This window comes from Coloeus monedula (assembly GCF_965178545.1).
Source record: "Coloeus monedula genome assembly, chromosome: 3".
In the NCBI taxonomy this organism is placed as follows: domain Eukaryota; kingdom Metazoa; phylum Chordata; class Aves; order Passeriformes; family Corvidae; genus Coloeus; species Coloeus monedula.
Genome location: NC_138783.1, coordinates 30,755,769 through 30,770,050, shown reverse-complemented (window position 1 = coordinate 30,770,050; position 14,282 = coordinate 30,755,769). Strand labels below are relative to the sequence as shown.

Sequence of the window (14,282 nt, the reverse complement as noted above, 5' to 3'; positions counted from 1 at the left end):
GACTTTAAGGTCGTTCTCCTCCATTTGTAATCTTGCTCCTTCTTTCTTTGTCTCAGATCAGTGCCATACTGGCACAGTCAAGTGACTATGAGGCAGAGATCCTTTCGTCGGGGGGCAACACAGCAACAGTGTGTGCCAATGAAAGAAAAACCTATATTTGGGCTGTTAGCCCCCAAAAACTTGGTAAGTTTGTCTTTTTATCACCTTGATATATCCCTGTCTGATCTTTCTATTCCCACCCGTTAGGGCAGCATCAATAATCCACAAGCAGGCATTTCCTTACAACTCCATTAATTGCTCCAAACTTAGCATTGGACCTCTGCTAAAACTCCCTTAGATGAGCTGAAAGACCAGTGAATTGTTCTGGTGTTTCACCTCTTCTGGTTTTTGGTTAGTCCACTTCCTACTCATTTTAGGAAGAACTCTTCTTCATTTGCCAGATGTAAGAAATACGATCAGGATTTCATGTGCCTATGATCTTTCAGCTGACATTTTTGTATCTAACCAAAGGTATTTAGTGAGAATAAAATGTGCTAATAATTTTGGACTGGATCCTCAGTGGGCAATAAGGACACTGCTCCTTCCCAGTTTTCTAGCTGTGTTAATCCACACTGCCTTCAAGTCCACACTTTTTTTAAAAGCAATTGTAATTACCTGCATGTGTAAGTGCTCCAAAAGTTAAAATACGAATAAAGGCAGAAGAGCTATGATTAAACTATTGCAACTCTGCCCTAGGCCAGAGAAAACTCAGTACAAGGCTAGAAAGATGGGGAAACTGGTAGTGAATGTCCATTTTTTGGTCAGGATCACCCTTATTTCATTCCTGATATCAGGGCCCCAGGCAAGCACTCCTTTCCACTAATGAACAGATGTGGAGTCTTCATTAAATTTGGTTTTACTGAGCTGTCTTTAGAGAAAATACATTTCTCAGCAGTTCATCAGCCTAGAACAGGCAGTCAAAATGTAGACATTGAGGATAACTTCCTTTTCTTGGGCTGGTGCGTGGCTTTCCAGGTGAGGTGAAATTCGTGATTACTGCTGAGGCCAAACTGAACACCAGAGGTACTGGAAATGGCACATCTTCAGAAGAGAAGACCATTTACAGGGACACCTTGTTTCAAACCCTACTTGTTGAGGTATGGTAGGAAATCTGCAGGTGCTTTCTGCCTGATGGAAACTGGAATTCCTGTAGCTGTGGGTTAGAAGCAGTTAGGAGGGAGGGAGGGCAGTACAATGAGGAGGCACTACAGTACCTGTGTACAGTGGGCTTCTCCATATCAAAGTAAGAGTGAAAATCACAGTGGTCACGGCATCCACTGTCCTCCTCCCACTGTCTCCTTCATGGGACCATGAGCACACGTCCTGACAGCCCATGTTGCCAGGAGGGAGGAGATTCCATACCTTACTTTTAAGCACCTTTAGCTTGTGACTCGAATACTAGGGAGGAGGGTGGAGGGAAGACATAAAAGGAAAAGGGTTTATCTTGAGCATCATAAACCAACAGTTACATTGGATTAATTGGACAGAGTATCTCAGAGGCTGGAAATACCTAATTTTTAACTGCTTTTTAAGTAGGAAGTTGCTCTGGATGGGATGTTGGGTAAGAGAGGGAGCCATGGACCAAGAGATATTCTAGTGGAGCTAGGATATGACTGGGTACAAGAGGTGCACAGCCTGGATAAGCACATACTAACACTGCTAAATTGTCATGGTTTAATGGTGATGTTCTGCACTTTTCTTTCTCTTCCTGACCACTTCACTGCAATCAAACAGCCTGAAGGTATTAAAAAGGAGTTGACTCAGAGCTCCCTCATCTGTGCAAAAGGTAAGGCCAGCTCATTCCTTCATTCATTCCTTCATTCATTCCAGGGAGTAAAGTAGAACTGCTTCACTGTGTTGTAGATCTTGTCCTACAAAACCAGAGATCCTTCCAGGGGAGGAAAGAGATTTTCAGGGCCAGGGTGCTAGGCTAAAATTCAGGATTTTCAGATACCTTTGACTCATTGGGCAAGTCTCTGAAACATTTTCTTTACCCATACTGAAGACTGTAGCAGTCACTGTAGTTATGCTTATGAAGTAGAATCTTCTGTAAAAAACCCCATAATTTTAACAATTCTGTTTTTCATATTTTGTCATCAGGCAAAAAGATTTCTGAACAAGTGTCTCTCAGCTTGCCAAGTAACGTAGTGCAGGGATCAGCCAGAGCTTATTTTTCTGTCATTGGTAAGTTTAGTACTTAGACTAAATGCAAAATTGTGTTTCTCTTGTGCTGCACCAATTGCCATCATGTATATGCATACAAACCTTATGTTAAGTTGAAGAAGTAATTCTTCGTGATTTTAGAAGGTAAGTTTTCTCCTTTGCAAAATGGCAGTGAGACGCAAAAGTTGCTGAAAATTCTCTCATAGCAAGAGAGGACAAGATAGTCCAATAATTTCCACTTATATTGCATTTCAGATTATACTGCATTAGCATATCCAACTCTGTAGAGTAAAACAGCTAATTCTGCTGAAAAGTAACATAAAGCAGACTTCTTTGAAAAAAATTATCTTAATTTTTTTGAAAGAAATCTTCAGGACTTTGCTGACTGCATAATTTCAAATTTATCATTTTACATAATGAAAAACATTGGTAAGTCAGTAAGCTCCCACAGAATAAAAGTTTCAGGTCCCAATCAGCTCTACTGATCTGAAAGTCATTATCAAGACTCAAGGATTCTCTTCAGTGAAAATTTTTTGAGGTTCTGAACTCAAATTGTTTTCCAAACACCGTTGGTTTGCATGCCCATGTCTGTGTGGGATGTGCTGATGCTGTGCAATTACAGCCTCTGTGGCCCATCAGCATCGGACCCCACACAACATTTTTACATGTACATGCAGAAGCAGGAAGCAGGCTGTAAAGGGCAGGGGAATCTAACCCTTCCAAGGATTCATAGCTGTTTCTCAGAAGCCATGCCAGCCAGTATTGGTGCTCATCTTGTTCTCTCAAATTCTCAGTTTCTCCCAGGTGGCCATTATCCTGATAAGAAATGAAAAATGGGGCCATTTCATCACTTTTCTTCTACGATGTGTCTTTGGTTACTATGATTTCTCTTTATTAGTCATTGCCCTTGGGTTCATAATAAGATGGTATAGAGCAATGTATAATGCTATGTAATAAAAACATGTCTGAACTGAGCTGACTTCTTACATTTTTCACTCTTCAGGAGACATTTTGGGTACAGCCCTGCGGAACTTAGATAACCTCCTCCACATGCCTTATGGCTGCGGAGAACAGAACATGGCCTTGTTCACACCCAACATCTATGCCCTGGATTATCTGAATAAGACTGGGCAGCTGACTGAAGAGATTAGAGTCAGGGGTACTGGATATTTATCCACAGGTGAGAGGTTTTCAGACTCTTCCATCATCTTCCTCGGGGAAATGGTCACAGGACCAAGCCTGTCAGAGTTTAAGAAGTGTTTGGGCAATGCTGTCAGGCATACGGTGTGATTTTTGGGATTCTGTGCATGGTTAAGAGTTGGACTCAATTGTCTTTGTGGGTCCCTTCCAACTCAGATTAAACTGGGATTCTGTGATCTAATATTGTGATTGTGTGCATTGAACTCTTCAGCTCTACATAGTAAGCACTCCTCTCTAAATTCCAGCACCCCAGTTATTGCACAGGAGCAGGCCATGAGAGCACCTCAAAGCAGCATGTCATTCTTCCAGGAGTAAAAGCAGCTGGAATTCATAGTGGTTGGCATTATTTGCCGGACATACATTATTTGATACTAAATCCAAAAGTCTTACTGCTTCAGTTGAACAAACAGCAGAACTAATCCTTTTCTGTGATTAGAAAACGTGTCTTCTTTATTGTGCTTTCAGGTTACCAGAAACAGCTGTCATACAAACACCGGGATGGATCCTACAGCTCCTTTGGGTTACGAGATAGAGAAGGGAGTGTATGGTAAGTGACGACACTTTCTATTTCCCCAGCACAGGATCTTTAGGCTTTGAAAAATGATCCAAGTATTCAGTGATTCTTATTTTTAATAGACTAAATGAATACAGTTCAATTAATTTGAATCCCCCAGTAAAGGAGAGATTAATAACTGGAAAGAGGGCAACAGAAGGATGGTATGATGGCTGGGAGCTGGAGTACATAATATTCAAGGGGAAACTGAAGGATCTGGGTTTGTTTAGCCTGTAGAAGAGGAAGCTAATGGGAGACCTGGGTAAACCTCTCTGCTGCCTAGATGGACACTGTGGAAAAACAGAGTCAAACTCTTATCAGATCTTCACAGAGTAAGGACAAGAGTTTGTCCTTACTCAAGTTGCTACAGAAACAACTCCAAGTGGGTAGAAGGAATAAAAGTCTTCCCCAGCAGAAGGCTGGAGCACTGAGACAAATGCCCAGAGAGGATGTAGATATCTCTATCCCTAGAGATTTTCACAACTGGACAAAATACTGAGCAGCCTGACATAGCTCTAACTTGGTCTTAGTTTAAGCAGGTGGTTGAACAGGAGATTCCAAGAATCCCTTCCAACCTGGTTTGTTTCATAATTTAATTAATCAAGACCAGAAATTGGTAACATCAATCATCAAGCTGTGCCTATACTTTACTACTGCTCTAAAAGAATGGTTTCAGCACAGTAATGGAGAAATAGCAGGTCAATTTTTAGTATCAGGATTTTACATATGTTACTTATTTAAAACTTAGAAAACACCTTCTTCTTTAACCTCAAACATTATGAAGTGCATTTTACGTCATTTTCTATGCACATCCTATGCACTGGTAAATCTCCTTGGTCTTGTTCACACCATACCTGCTTTCTGTTTCTGGGGCACCTGCAGGCTCACTGCCTTTGTGTACAAGTCACTGGAGCAAGCCAAACGCTACATCTACATTGATGACAACGTCCAGTCTCAAACGTTGATCTGGCTGGCAAGCAAGCAGAAGTCAGATGGCTGCTTTGAAAATGCTGGGTCACATTTCAACAATGCCTTGAAGGTAACTGAGATAAGTATAGCCACAAACTTCCAGTCCTGCCATCTGGATTGATTTGGATAATTTCTGCCAGACATAAGCTTACTCTTCACCATATCCTTACTCTTTCTAGTACTGCTATCTCATGTCTCTCCTATACAAGCAGGGCATGATTCTTATGTGTGCTCTTGATGATGAGGTGAAAACAAGCAGAACTTACTGAGTTACAAGTCTCAGGTTTTATTTTCCACCACTGCATTGTGTGCTCAGTCACAGGCTATGGTGTGCTTTATTACACACATACAAAAGTCAAGAAGATGCAGTCAATTATTTTGGGTTTATCCTCAGTGAACTTGATCTTTCTTGTTCCTGTGCACACGGGAAGACAGAAATTACTGCTGATCTCAAATCTAACTGATATATGAACTATGAATTAATTCATATGTTGTTTCTTTCTAGGACATTCGTCCTAACCAGTTCTTTGCTTGTTTTTCATCAGGGTGGAGAAGAAGCTGAATACTCCCTCACAGCCTATGTTGTGGCATCATTGCTGGAGGCTGGACACTCTGCTGCAGTAGGTATTTGGTACTCTGTTAGCCTAGTCAGCCATTTGTCAAACTGCACAAGTCACAGTCCTCACATCAGTGTTCTTTTGCAGTGAGGAACTCGAATACTGATTGTAGGACAGTAGCTGATTGTAGACAGCAGTTTTCAGAGCCCTGCAGTCCCCTGCGAGTATTTAATGAGTGTTACAAATCAGTTACATATCCAGTGCCTATGAATTCACTTGAAAAATCCCTGAGGAATCCACCTGTTTTTAGACAATGTTAGTCTAAGTAGATCAAAATCCAGACTGAATTTGGCCACTCCATACAGAGTCCACTTTGGAATTTTCTCTGAATTTGCCCAGTACAAAGTTCAAGCTATCCAAATCTTCAGTCTACAAACTCACTTTGTGCTTTTAGTTCCAAGCTGTGTTTCCATTTCCCTACGGAAATCTTAATAATGGAAGGAAACTATGATCTGCTGGTTGTAGTACTAGGCATTGGGAAATGAGAGCCAAATTCTGTTCTCTCTAATATATTTCCTGCACATCCCTGTGACCTTGTTTTTATGCTGACTTTGTTCTTTGTATAATGGGGAGGAGGAGAAGTGTTGCAAATCTGTGCTGGATGTGCTGATTCTTTGCACATCACTCAGACATGGGGTATGGGCCATCATTAAGGTACATGAGACCACCAGGATGAAAACATTATGCATAATCATATAGTTATTCAGCAACATGAATTTAGTTTCCAATGCCTTCATATGAAATTCCAAAACCTGTTTAAGTGAAGCTGCAGAGACAAGACATGGTTCGTAGTGTGCTGGTGTTATCTGAGATGAAGAAGAGTTCACAGAGATAGTCGGTAAGGCTAAAAGGTCTGAAGAGTTGCCTTGATAGTTATAGCTAGCAAATGAGCAATGTCCATTTGAGAGAGCCTGTTTATTCATGAGGTCTCAACACACTTTACATAGTTCAGTAAAAATGGCCCACATTTTATTGCTAAAGCAACTGAGGGACAAAGGATTCACTTGCATAAGGTTATCACATGAATCAGGAAAAGAAACTGTGCTCTGTTATTCTGGCCATGATGCCTCTAAATAAATGCAGAAAGGAGGCAGCATGACTGGAAGGGCATTTTTTTGCAGGATACACTCTGTAGGCCCTTAAACATGCCATGGATCATGTATATTTCTAGCATGAAGAGTCAGAGATTGCAGCTTAAGCGATGATGGAAGTATTTAAAGAGAAGTGGAGACACAAATCCATGTACCTGACACCTTACTGTGTTTTGCATTACCAGCATCCTGTCATTCGAAGTGGCATGAACTGTTTGGAGACAGCATTTAGCAATGGGGTCCACAACCTGTATAACCAGGCCCTCCTTGCCTATGTCTATGGCTTAGCTGGCAGAGAGGAAAGACGCCAGTTCTTCCTTGAGAAGCTGGACGGGGCAGGTGTCAGGGCTGGTAAGTGCAGCGTGGCCATGGTGCGGGCAGTGCAGCTGATGGAATGGCCTGTTGTGTCATGTAAGCTGCTCTGATGGACAGTTTTGTCATGCATGTTCTCCCTTCTCATTTCGTGCCTGCTATGCTGCTGAATTTATCTCTAGGAGTTTTTGTGTCTGTCTCTTCTGGCTTCACAAAAATTTGAGCTGTGGTCTGATTTATGAAATTGTGAAGTAATTTAGGTGGAGAGAAAGTCCCCTGCATGTCTCAGTCCAAGGTATTGGAAGATTGTACCTAATTTTCCAGTTAGCTTTCTCGTCTACATGCTGAACAAACCCACTTCCCTTGGCTATGTCATGTGCTCCTGTTTGTGACTGCCTTAGCATCCTTCTACACTGTCTTCGCTTCAATCCCTCTTTGACTTACACAGGCTGCTTTCATTAATTCCCTTTCCATCTCTTCCTGTTTTCTTTTCCATCCTGGAAGTAAAACTTACCCAGTCTGGGACACCAAGATCTGAAAAAACTTTTTTCCCATGCTTTTTACACCCTACTTTTCTGTTTTCAGGTGGTTCTCTTCACTGGCAGAGAGAAAACAAGCCACCAGCAGAACGTTTCTCTGACTTCTATTCCCGTGCCCCTTCTGCTGAGATTGAAATGACCAGCTATGTGCTCCTGGCTCTGCTCAGCAGAACCAAACTCACTCCAGAAGACTTATCTTACGTTTCCCGCATTGTGTACTGGCTTATCAAACAACAGAACCCATATGGAGGCTTTTCCTCCAGCCAGGTAACAATTGAGTGTGGGAAAAAGAAAGCTTCTGGGAGCAGTCCATTCTGCAAGCTGAATCTTGGCGTATGACAAATCTTTCTGACTGCATATGGATTTGAATAATACTGGATAATTGGTGCTTGCATTGGTTGCCTTTTCAGGGCACACCATGCTCTTCATAGCTTCACACACAATTTGGTTTTAAGCAATGAGAATTTACCTGAACTTGAAGTTAGCCATGGACAGCAGTCACTGCTGATACAACATTATCTCAGGTCTTCTGGGATAATTAAAATCTGTTGCTCCAGAATTACAGAATGCAGAATGGGTCAGGCTGGAAGGGACCACAGCGGGTCATCTGGTCCAACCTCCCTGCTCAAGCAGGGTCTTCCCAGAGCACATGGCACAGGACTGTGTCCAGACAGTTCTCAAAAATCTCCAGTGACGGAGACTCCACAACCTCTATGGGCAATCTGTTCCAGTGCTCGGTCACCAGCACAGCAAAGAAGTTATTCCTCATATTCAGGTGGAACTTCCTGTGCATCAGTTTCTGCCCATTGCCTCATGTCCTATTGCTCAGCGCCACCAAGAATAGCCTGGATCCATCTTCTGGACACCCTCCCTTCAGATATTTGTGAGATCCCCTCTCAGCTGTCTCTTCTCAAGGCTGAACAGGCCCAGTTCTGTCAGCCTTTCCTTGTAAGAGATGATCCAGTCCCTTAATCATTTTTGTCACTCTCCTCTGGACATGCTCCAGGAGCTCCATGTCTCTTGTGTACTGAGGAGCCCAGACTGGACACAACAATCCAGATACACCTCCCTAGGGCTAAGTAGAGGGGCAGGATCAACTCCCTCAACCTGCTGCCAAAGCCCTTCCTAATGCACCACAGATGGCCTTACTGATCACCAGAGCACACTTGTGGCTCAGGGGCAGCTTTTTGTCCACCAGGACGAGTTCTACAAGAACTTGTGTCTTGTCTCCTTGGCTCTTTGCAGAGCCCGCCTGCATTTATGAGTACTGACAAAGCATCAGGGAAATAAGAGCTGTGCTAATCTCACCGACCATCTTACACCTGGATATCTAATTTGGATCATGTTATTCTTTTCAGGACACTGTGGTTGCTCTCCAAGCTTTAGCCCAGTATGGATACCTCACCTTCTCCAAAAAAAGTCTTAATATGGTCAAAGTCCACTTCATGGAGTCCCCCAGTAAGATTTTCCAGGTGAATGATGAGAACCGCTTCTTACTGCAGCAGGCTTCCTTACCCACCATTCCAGGGAGTTACAGTGTGGAGGTGGAAGGCACTGACTGTGTCTATCTGCAGGTAAGTAAGCTGGGAACTCAGCACCACCCTCTGGGAACTCAGCAGGGGGCTCCCCATGCTTTATTCCTCTCCACATGCCGTGCTGGAGACATAAAACCCTTTAAGTCTGTGACCATCTCACACTTTCTCTCTCTTTTAGACCACCCTGAGATACAACATCCATTTGCCAAAAAAAGTTGCTGGATTTTCTCTGTCCATAAGGATGGCAAATGTGTCTTGCACAGGCAACTATCCACCAAAGTTTGACCTTGTTCTCTCTGCCAGGTAACTTCCTTTCACTGACATACCCCCTTGCATTCACAGTTTGATAAAGCATCTGAGAAAGCATCTAAGTATATGCAGTTAATAGCTTCCCTGAAGCTATAGGAAGAAAAAACAGGATTATTGAGAGCTAAAAATGTCATTCACTGCTCTCCTTTTCATTTTCAAAACAGACTAACAGAATTTTTCTCATTTTAGTTACGCAGGAAACCGCAATGTCTCCAACATGGCTATTATTGATGTGAAAATGCTCTCAGGTTTTGTTCCTGAAGAATCTTCCCTGAAAAAGGTAAAAAATGGGACCAATGTGAATAAGAAAGCCTAAAAACATAGGCAGTTGATAAAAATAGTCTCTGATTAGCAAATTTGAGCCCATGGGAGCACTACTAAGTCCTTCTCTCACATACCCTGTGTTTCAAATTTGTAGCTGTTTATGTGTTGAAGACAAATCTGTTGGGAGTTGCCAAATCCAGTAGCCCAGGAGAGCTAAGAATTCGTATCCCCACGTCCAACCAACAGCAAGGTTCAGTGTGCATTCCCAATAAGCAGACATGCACACTACACATATATATCCATATATCCATAATATACATGCTGGCCACACAGAGTAGTAGACAGGAAAGACAGCACTTCCACAAACACAGATAGCACAAATGGCCTTATCCTGTTCCCTTTTCTGCCTGATCAGCTTAAAATCTACTTTGTGGAAAAGGTAAATAAATAAATACATAAATATACACATGCACATATATACATGCAAATACACAATGTGGGTCCTTATGGTAGCTGACCTCAGGCACTCAGTCTGCCCAGTAGCTGCCCCTGAACCCTTCTTCTGTTGAGTTGGTGGCATATGGACATGTGCCTGCTCAAGGCCTGAGCCCCACTTCAGTGCCTGGAACTGAGGTCCACATCACCCACATGTATGCGTGGTGGGACCTCTCTAAGCTGTCTTAGACATGCAGCAGATGGGCTGGGGTTCCCTGGTCTCACAGTGATGTCACACAGACACATACAGAGACATAGGCAAGTGAGTGTCCACCAGCTGCTCCAGACCAATAGCCAGACCAGTGTCCGCCTCCAAGACCATACGATTTCTCCAGAAAAAGGCTCGGACATACTGGTCTCTTTGGTAGCTGTCTTGGATCCTCTGGTGTCTTCAATACCCGGGTCAGGTTTATGCCTGACTCAGTAGCTGGCTGCTAGGCCAGTTTATCACTAGTGACCACACACTGACATACATACCCCAACAAGAACCCTGAAGTCTGGTGTCTCAGGATGCTGGAACTCCAGGCACATGGTCCCTGTGATCTCTGATCCTCTCTTCAGTGACTGTCACTCCCCACCCACACGTTCACACAGAATAGAGAGCCTTTCACCCTGGAAAACTGTCAGGAGCAGAGATTAATAAGAAGGCAGGAAAGGCTGTGGTGACCAGGTGCAGGGCAGACAAATGTGCTAACCACCAACCTGTTAATGTGCAACTGGCCTCTTTTATCTGATTTTCCACCCTTTTTCCATCCAATTGGATTTTATCCCTCTCTTTTTTACTCCTGGTTCTTCCCCTAAACACCTGTTTCTTGAGTCCCAGCATCTCATAGTCAGCCCTGTGGTCTGTAGGCAGCATTCCCCTTCAGTCTGCAAGCTGATCTGGGGATATTCTGCTGTTGACTCACCTAGTGGGTCTCACTTGCTGACAATGGACTGGCCGCTGTCCTGTGGGAGCCCCAATGGGAACCAGGTCAGAGTGCTCTAGAGGCTCAGCTCAGATTGCTGGGGTTTCCCTGTGCTCCTTAGTGTTTGTGTGTATGAGTCTGTAGTCACACAGCATACAGAATCCATGTGAGAAATACTTCCGCCATTGTTTAATTGCTTTAATTGGCATTTTGCATTATTATCCCTTTGACAAAGGTTATTTCTTCCTCTCCAGTACAGTTTCATAAACAACAAAAGAAAGTGGCTATTGATCTTCCTCCTTTATTATCCAGAAACTTGGTTATGATGATGAAAATGCTTGGGACAGCACTGATAAGCACCTCATTTCTGTTCCTAATGCAATTTAGATTCACTATAGATGAGTTAGCTTCAAGCCATGAGCTGAATTTTCAAGTAGATAAAAGAAGAATGAAATTCTTTGTAGAGTCTGCTCATACCTTTGTGCACTTATAATCATTCAGCATTCAGGCCTGAGTTTGTTTTTTGGCTAGAACTGTATGAAATTAATAAATTCTCTTTGGAAGATTTTTCTATTGAGATGCTATTCTGTTTGGCATCCTACTCCTCTTCATAAACACTTGGGGGAAAAATAGCTGGTTTTCAAAGTTTGGAATATTTTAGCTTTGTATGTTTTGATAGTAAAATAATTTTGTTCACATTCTTTTCTAAATGTTTTTAAACTTTTGTTATTTGAAACATACAATGGACTAGCAAATGAGCTTGAGCTGCAGAAATTAATTGTAAATTTTCTTTGAAATGAGAGCATGTTTAGGTTGATGATAAAAGTCACAAGTATCAAAGCCGAGTGGTAAAATTGTTCACCACTGTGACTAGTCTGGATGCATCAGGTTATAAAAACACCCAAATTGCATTTCTTTTTTTGGCGACTAGATGGCGGGGTGGCACAAAAGGAGCGCGACAGCCGCTTTAAATGCGTTTGGCTGCAGAATCTGTAAGTCTCCTTGACAAGCCTCCCGGGCTAACATTGCTGTATTTTGCCTTGTTTAAAGCTTCGGTATGAGAATTCTGTTGTGGATCGTGTAGACATCAAGAACAACCACATACTCTTCTACCTTCAGAAGGTAAGTCTGGGAGGTTTCCTTTCGGTTTTATTAAACTGGAAGTTTAAAACATGCTCCCAGATAAAAGAAAAATCTTATTAATGGCATATTAGCAATACACATGCCTTAAAGATGTAAAGGTACTTCACTGAATCCAAAATTAAATAGTTATAGATAGATAGAGAGAGAGAGAGAGAGAGAGAGATGATAGATAGATAGATAGATAGATAGATAGATAGATAGATAGATAGATCGGTCGATCTGTAGTCTTCTCACTCCAGAGGAAGCTTGAAAAGCAGAGGAAGATGAGCAAGGAGGAAAGTAGTTCAAGATATTTGGCTGCAAGAGTATGGAATGAGGATCAGAATCACAGGGAAGAATGGGACTATTGAGATCAAAGTAATTAGAGAGAGAAAAGTATGGAGGAGATTCTTAGGGGTACTGAAGGTGATTTTAGCTGGGAAAAGGCAAGGAAACAAACTATTTTCAATACAGTAATTTTCAATTACAGGATGAATGCTGATGTGCTGAAAACCACACTAGCAGGGAATTAGGTTGGGATAATTGGCAATGGAAATAGGAAGAGGAAGAAAGAAAAGAGCACACAGTTTTAGCAATAAAATGTATTTAACAACAGCTTTTAAACAATTATCTGATTTGACATCAAGTTTACAAACTGGAGGGACCAGTAGAATGGCACATTTTCACACTGTCTGATTCAGAAATTAATTTGCTCAGCCTTAGCCTCAGGCATAGTTACGAAAATTCTGATGCATTTTCTTGTTGTGTCATTTCCAGGTGTCCCAGAAGGAAATCAGCTTCTCCTTTGGTGTGGAGCAAAGCCTGCCTGTCTCAGACATCAAACCTGTGCCTGTACATATATATGATTATTATGAAACAGGTAGGTGATCCCAGCAGTCAATAAAACCTGTGATATCAAAGGAGAGACAAGGGGAGACCCACTTAGCAATTCTGCTGGTTTTGATTACTAGACCGCAAAGGTTTTGCAGAGCACAGGCAGTTCCTGTCCTCCAGTGTTTTCATTTCTTGCTTCATTTCAACATTAAGCAGTTAAGAAAGTGATATGTGAGGAGTTTCTTTCTTACAAAGCACATACAAAAAGAAGTGTGGTTCTACTTTCTTTCCACAGTTTGGTCATGATGGTTAAAATCAATAACTCAAAGGCAGCAGTGTTCCTGACTTCCCTGAACTGCATTATCTAATTTTTTTACTTAATATTGCCATAGTAGACTGCAGCAAAAAGACCTTCCTTAGTGGAATTCAAATGCTTAAGTAGGAATGACAGTCCCACTTAACAAAAGAGGAGTTTAAGTAAACAAAACTATAAAATTAAGTGCCTGACTACCTTTCTGGAACATCCTCACAGATTAGTAGCAGCAGCAGTCAGAGAATTGACCCTGGAGTGCATTTTCTGCCACCTGATCCACATCTTGCATGGTGACAGCAATGATGTGTCCTGACAAACATAGCCAGAGGAGTGCACTGGTCTCTGACTATGCACCCTTGCAACTGGGGGCCTTGACAATTGGGAGTCTACCACAAAATTTACCAAATGTCTTCTGTTTTATAGCGTGTTAGTGACAGGTGCAGATAGACAGGGGTCAGAATGATTTCTTACTCTCATACAAATGTCTTCTTCCTTTCTTCTTTCCAGACGAATATGCCCTTTCAGAGTACAACACACCCTGCTCCCCACCTTCCAAATGAAACCAGATGTGTGCCAGAAGAGGTAATGATTCAGAGAGTACCAGGCGACCAATTGTAGAGCAAAAAGGATAAGAGACTTGGTTGTTTCTGGGAGCACAATGAAAACCATGTAGAATAATGAGGAATAAGCAAACCCCATATTGCCATAGATCAGAATGACCCATTCTGGCCCACACTTCAAAAAGAACTTTGTGTCAATGTGGATTAGAAACTGCAGATAAAGTGCTTTTCCTGACAAGGGAGACAACTGTGCAATTGTTGACTCTGACCATCCATCTTGTTTTGAAACTTATGACATATTCCAGTGGGAGATTTGTGTAAAGGTAAACACTTGAAATGTGTGTTCTTGGCCATAGATTCCTCTTAAGAAATCCCAATCTCATAGAATAATGTGCTCCTTCTGCTTCTGTAGGTTTTACTTGGTTTTGTCTTTCCATTACCCAGAAGGAAAATCCTGAA

General features: G+C 42.2%; 1 protein-coding gene across 1 annotated transcript in view; it reads left to right on the top strand.

Moving 5' to 3' along the window:
- LOC309570782 (ovostatin-like) overlaps positions 1 to 13,823 on the top strand; it is a gene marked incomplete at both ends in the record, with an annotated part of 29,139 nt that extends 15,316 nt beyond the window's left edge. The window contains 16 exons of the mRNA XM_082277795.1: positions 57 to 183; positions 1,015 to 1,136; positions 1,774 to 1,825; positions 2,140 to 2,223; positions 3,206 to 3,382; positions 3,868 to 3,949; positions 4,838 to 4,994; positions 5,470 to 5,544; positions 6,818 to 6,983; positions 7,530 to 7,750; positions 8,842 to 9,057; positions 9,197 to 9,321; positions 9,517 to 9,607; positions 12,045 to 12,116; positions 12,894 to 12,996; positions 13,771 to 13,823. Coding sequence (XP_082133921.1) covers positions 57 to 183; positions 1,015 to 1,136; positions 1,774 to 1,825; positions 2,140 to 2,223; positions 3,206 to 3,382; positions 3,868 to 3,949; positions 4,838 to 4,994; positions 5,470 to 5,544; positions 6,818 to 6,983; positions 7,530 to 7,750; positions 8,842 to 9,057; positions 9,197 to 9,321; positions 9,517 to 9,607; positions 12,045 to 12,116; positions 12,894 to 12,996; positions 13,771 to 13,823 — 1,923 coding nt within the window. The remainder of the gene's footprint in view (positions 1 to 56; positions 184 to 1,014; positions 1,137 to 1,773; positions 1,826 to 2,139; positions 2,224 to 3,205; positions 3,383 to 3,867; positions 3,950 to 4,837; positions 4,995 to 5,469; positions 5,545 to 6,817; positions 6,984 to 7,529; positions 7,751 to 8,841; positions 9,058 to 9,196; positions 9,322 to 9,516; positions 9,608 to 12,044; positions 12,117 to 12,893; positions 12,997 to 13,770) is intronic.
- Between the last annotated feature and the right edge of the window lie 459 nt (positions 13,824 to 14,282).